At 38.6% G+C, this 6250-nt stretch overlaps 1 protein-coding gene across 2 annotated transcripts in view; it reads right to left on the bottom strand.

Annotated features, from left to right (window-relative positions):
* The window catches only part of Tex10 (testis expressed 10), a 40693-nt gene that overhangs the window by 26386 nt on the left and 8057 nt on the right, over positions 1–6250 (bottom strand). For both annotated transcript variants that reach the window (XM_005362165.2, XM_026786765.1), the window contains one exon: positions 3107–3219. In XM_005362165.2, the coding sequence (XP_005362222.1) occupies positions 3107–3219 (113 nt within the window). The remainder of the gene's footprint in view (positions 1–3106; positions 3220–6250) is intronic.

Raw genomic sequence — 6250 nt, forward strand, 5'->3', positions numbered from 1 at the left:
GGGGGGGGCTCAGAGATTAAGAGCACTGGTTGCTATTCCAGAGAACCTGGGTTCAATTCTCAGCACCCACATGGTAGCTCACAACAACCTCTAACTCCAGCCCCGGGGGGACACAACACCCTCTCCCGCCCTGTGGGCACTGAATGTACATGGTACATAGATAAATGTGCAGGCAAAACACCCATTCACATAAAAATACATATATTATTCTAAATGATCCCAGATATAATAACAGAAACTTTAAAAAAACAAACAAAAAGCTAGAAAATTTAAGCTTCAAATTTGGAAGATACCCAAAATGCCAATTTTTAATTGAAAGCACAAATTTAATCATTAGCAATTAATGTCCTTTGTTCTCTTCAAATTCATAGGTTCACTTGGTTCATCTTTATGAAATTATCTGCCAAATTCAAGTCTAAATATAGCCTTGAACATATTCCAAGATCCTAAGTAGAAAAGACCGTGAACACAGAATCCTACATTATTGTTTTTCACTTTTATAAAGCTTACTTTATAAAAAGGCTAAAATAATAAACTATAAAAAGAAATGTTATCATTCCAGGCAAGACCACACAGGATGACATCACACAGGAAAGCAAGCAATTTAAAACCCATGAATTGAGGGCTGGAAAGATGTTCGGTAGTTAGGAACACTTGCTGTTCTAGCAGAGAACACCGGAGTTGGTCTCCAGTACATGGTTGCTCACAACCCTCTGAATCAGTTCTTAGGAATCTGACACCCTCTTCTGATCACCATGGGTCATGACACACACATGCACACACTACTTACATGTAAGCAAAATACTCATATGCATAAAATAAAATAAGCTTTTTAAAGGGCTAAAGTCTGTTTCTTTCTGAAACTCTCCATTTAATATTTCCAACTGCACTTAATAGAAATAATGAATGGACTACAGGCAAGCAGGACTATTAAACATGTAATAAACCTTTAATAAGTAGCCTCTTATGCTGTTTCAGATGATATGGGTTATGTGTGAGGTGTTATGTATGGTGTGAGCATGTCTACAGGTACCCACACATGTGCACATGGAGGCCCAAGGTCAACATCAAGTGTCTTTCCTTGATGGTCCTCTAGTATGTTTTGCGTTTTTTGTTTTTTAGTTGATTATAGTGTGGATGTGTGGGCATATAGATGCCACACTGGTGAAGGTCAGGGACAACCTGGAGGAGCCTAGTCTCACCTCCCGATTAGGTTCCAGGGATCTAACTCAGGCAGCCAGGCAAGTGCCATCTCTGTCTGGGCCGGGGGCAGGACCTTTCACTGAACCTAAAACCTCATGGAATCAGCTCCAACTAGACCCTGACATACTTGCTTAGGATTTACAATCACATCATTAAGAAAACAAAGAATGTACCCTAAAATACTTTTTCTCTATTACAATACCCTGAAAGACCTGGATAAATCCAGACCCCTCTAGCAGGAAGAGAAGAGCCAAAATTCTAGGATTAGCCCGGTTCAGTGACTCTGTTTCAGGAACTTGCTGAAGATAAAGTTAGATTGTAATCTTGAGAATAATCTTGAGAAACAGGGAGTTACCTTACCCCCTTATGATTATCACTGGTATTTTCAGAATTTTCAATGATCACTAGTATTTTCGGATTTTTCCAATGATGCCCTCCCTACACCCTTTGGATTACTGGGCTGTGGTTTCTTCCTTTAAATACCCCTTCTCCCAGCTACTTGGGGTCGAACTCCTCCCCTGCGTGGGTTATGAGTTTCAGCCCCAGTGCACTGGTTCCTGTCATGTCAAATAAACCTCGTGTGATTGCAGCAAGGATGGTGCTTCTGAGTTACTGTGTGTGTGTGTGGGGGGGGGGTCGTGTTATCCCGAGACTTGAGTGAGAGTCTCCCTACACTGGGGGTCTTTCACCTGCTCAAATAGCCTCAGTGTTTCTCCACCCGCTCTCTGCCTTTGATATATTTAAGAATGTTTGGACAGATCTTAAGTTCCCTTTCAAGCGTTTGCTCATTTGGGGCAATTACAATTTTACTATTCCAGCTTGTATGAACTTGTCAAGTTTTATTACATAACCTATTTTCACATACATCTGTTCTCATCTAAAGTAGAGACTTTAAATATTTTCTAGTCTTAATTATTTCTAAACTCCACCCTTTCTGATTTTCTTTATTTAGGATAATACAAGTTTTATTGTGGGGGCCCACAGATGTGAGCCTGCTCCACCTTAACTAAAAGTCAGAGAGTTTGAGCTTATTCTTGTTCTTTCAACTGTTGATTAGAGGTGTGGCTACAAACAAGAGATCCTAACCTAGGGTGTGGTTACTTAATGTTTTGGACATTAAGATGGCCCACAGAGGTGGAGCCACTCCAACCTGACCAAAAGTCGGAGAATTCAAACCTATTCCTGCTCCTTCATTTTAAAATGGGAGTGGCTGCCTACGCTTGGTCTAGGGTGTATTCACTGCTTCCCCTGCCCAAAACATCAAAATGTGTGACTCAGGAAATAGTGACCTGAAGTCTCAAGTATTGAAGCAATAACTGCTCTGGCTGTCCTCTGTGTCATGGTAAAGCAGTCTTTGCTTTCCCTTTTTGTATTGGGGTATATAAGCGGAAGGGAAATAAACGCAAGGGGATTCAGTATTCACTGAGTTGCCCTCCCGGTACTATCCTGTGTCTCTGTATCTCTTTTGTATCTGTCTATTCTACCTAACATTTCTAATCCACATGCCCATACCCTGGAACGTATGAACCTGTCAAGGTTGAAACCAACAGACGTCACCAATGTGTGGCTTACAACATTTCATTATCGGTGTCCTGATGTACATATGAGAACAAATAGATGGACTTTAATAACCTATCTGCCTCAGCAATTTTTATTCAATTCCTATTTATGAAACCTGACATGCCTATGGCAAAATCTATACAGACTTATAAAAACAGGGCAGACTGCTAGTCCTAAAGCTTACAGTGATTGTTCAAGATAAGCCTTCCTTTGCTAGTTTTCATTTTCATAAAGATTCTGATACAAATGTCTCACAGTATTTAAAGTTGCAAGTTATAGTTATCCTTTAATAATTATAGGATATAAAGCATTTTAATCCCAGAGTAGAAAACAATTGCAATACCTTTTATTTGTCTCTTTCTTTCGCTGCTTGGTTATTTCTTTTAAGGCATATGGAAAATGGCTCATGAAATGATGTTTGAAGTCAGTAAGATAATTCTTTCGAAGCCATGATTCCTATTGAAATAAAGGTTAAGATTAGAAAATACACAAGACAAAATAAAAACTAAAACTTAGGCAGAAATTGACAATTTCAATACCTATTAAAGTTCCATCGTGAGACTACTTCTGCTAATGCTGTAGGACATACATAAAATTTTACAAACAAAGCAGCCACTTTTTATACACAATCAAATGAGATTTAAGAATTCCCAATTTTAGCCGGGCGGTGGTGGCGCACGCCTTTAATCCCAGCACTCGGGAGGCAGAGGCAGGTGGATCTCTGGGAGTTTGAGTCCAACCTGGTCTACAAAGGGAGTTCCAGGACAGGCTCCAAAGCTACAGAGAAACCCTGTCTCGAAAAACCAAAAGAAAAAAAAAAAAAAAGAATTCCCAATTTTAATCATTAATTTAATATTTCCTAAGTATGTCTTCTATGCTCTTTACATAAGACCATTCCCCCAGACACTGTTTCTACTCTTTAAGTTACATTTTCAAAATCCTTATTATCTTCAGAGTACTTCCTGAACTCTGTGTTCCCCACCACCTGTTTCCAATATATGTTTTTAACATCCTACTTCACCGTCTTTATTCCTAGTATTAGCACTTCATACCATTTACCACTGATGCTACCAGAAGGTATGCACCATTAACAAAAACCTTATCAATAATGCTTACACCCTTGTCTTCCAATTTCAGAACAGCAGGGCAGTACTCAAGACTTCTGAAATGGTAGAATTATTCCTTATGTATATGCTATCTAATACAGCAGTCACCTCTCTCATTGAGCTATCAGGAACTTTTACAGCTAGTGTTCGTCCACAAGTGCCAAGAGCAAAGGAAAAGCGGCCAATATAACTGAGGAATATGTGCTGTATAGAGTGTGCATGCTTATGAAGAGCCAGAGATCTATCTCAAGTGTTGTTCCTCAGGACCTATTTTTGTGTTTTGAAACAGGTATCTCATTGGCCTGGAGCTCACCAAATAGGCTAGGGTGACTGGCTGATCTTTACTGCCCCAGCAATGGGATTCTAAATGCATGTGTCACCATGTCCAGCATTTACATGGGCGCGGATATAAAACTCAGACCACCGTATCTGAGCAGCAAGCACTTTATCCACTGAGCTCTTTCTCCAGTCCTGGAATTATTTTTAAGACCAGTTTTACTACATAACCTAGGCTGGTCTAGAATTTGAAACCTTCCTGCCTTCATCTCTTGAATGCTGGTTGAGAGGGTTAATTTTTAAGTCAACTTAACACAACCTGTAGTCATCTAAGAGGAAACCTCAATTTAAAAAAATGTCTATAAGGTCAGGCTATAGGCAAGCTGGCAGGACATTTTAACTAGTGATTGATATGGGAGGGCCAGCCCATTGTGGATGGTGCCACCCTTGAGCAGGTGGCCCTGAGTTCTATTAAGAAAGCAGGTTTAGCAAGACATAAGAAGCAAGCCAGGAAGCAGTACTCCTCCATGGCTTCTACATCAGCTCCAGCCTCCAAGCCTCTATCCTGTTTGAGTTCCTATCCTGAATTCCTCCAATGAACAGTTAGAACTGTAAGCACAATAAACCCCTTTTCCCTAAATTGCTTTCGGTGCTTGTATTTTATCAGAACAATAAATACCTTCAGACACTGGGACTACAAGCATATTCCACCATACCTGGCTTGAATTTAAATTGTAATGAACTTAAACAAATACATACATGGAAAAATGAGAAAAAAAGAAAAAATGGTTGTTTGGTTGCAAATTCTAATTTTCATAGAATAACAATGATAAAACAAAACAGAATTAAAGCAAGCATTAAGATACAAATCTAAGATACAAAACATTTGTAGTGATTATAACAGTTCCTGACACTATCAATGCAGGACCCTAAAAGGAAAAATGTAATGTTAAATTATGTTCTCATTTGCATTCTTAGAACTAGGTATACATTAAAGACATACACATGAGAAATGAGCAATTCCAGTAAGGACTCACTTTCTTAATCACTACACTATGATGTACTGTATCTTGAAATTTCTTTTGGAACAAAGACCAAAACTTCAAATTATTTTTTAAAATATTTGAACACAAATGAAATTTCTCAGTTGTGTTGTAAATACTAGCAAACCAAATTGCTGTGGGATATATGTTTATACTGTGTGAAGATGTGTCTATGTCTTGCCTTACCTACCTAAGGCACCTGATTGGTTTAATAACAAGATGAATGGCCAATAGCTAGGCAGGAAAGAATAGGCGGGACTTCTGGGCAAAGAGAGGAACTCATGGTTTTATATTAAAATAAAAAAGAATCTGGCCCAGCAGAAGACACCAGGAAGACACTAAGGAAGTCAGTTATGCAGAATGGAGGATGGGTAACAAGTCATGAGGCAAAATGTAGATTAATAGAAACTGGTTAAATTAAATTATAAGAGCTAGTTAGAAACAAGCCTAAACTAAGGTCAAACTTTTAATTAATAAATTTCTGTGTCATTACTGGGAAGCTGGCAGTCACAAAAAGAAAGTGTGACAAGACCAACTATACAAAATGATGAAAAGGTTCCAGCAGTCCTAACAATCAGCACTCCTAAGACTACATTTACCCCAGACATCGATTCAGCAATAGAAAAATCTAACTTACAAAAATAAAAAAAATTAAAATTCAATCCATGTCTATGATTTGTACTCAAAAGAATGTCATTTCCTTTTTCCTAAAGATTAAGCCCATGATTCAGGTCACCTAACATTTTATTATTCTACCAGTGAAGTAAGAAGGGTAGGAACAGTGCAGGTGGTAAAACACATTTAAATTCCTGTTGATGTCACTATGCAGATAAAATTTTATCCTTGCTTAGAATAGTTCTTTCTTATCAAATTATTAGTGTAATATAGCAAGGTGTTTTTATATATGTGACTATGCATATCAATGTACATATTATTCAAATATAAATTCACGGGGCTGGGGGCTGGAGAGATGGCTCAGAGGTTAAGAGCATCGCCTGCTCTTCCAAAGGTCCTGAGTTCAATTCCCAGCAACCACATGGTGGCTCACAACCATCTGTAATG

The sequence above is a fragment of the Microtus ochrogaster genome, linkage group LG5 (assembly GCF_000317375.1).
Source record: "Microtus ochrogaster isolate Prairie Vole_2 linkage group LG5, MicOch1.0, whole genome shotgun sequence".
NCBI classification, from domain to species: Eukaryota; Metazoa; Chordata; class Mammalia; order Rodentia; family Cricetidae; genus Microtus; species Microtus ochrogaster.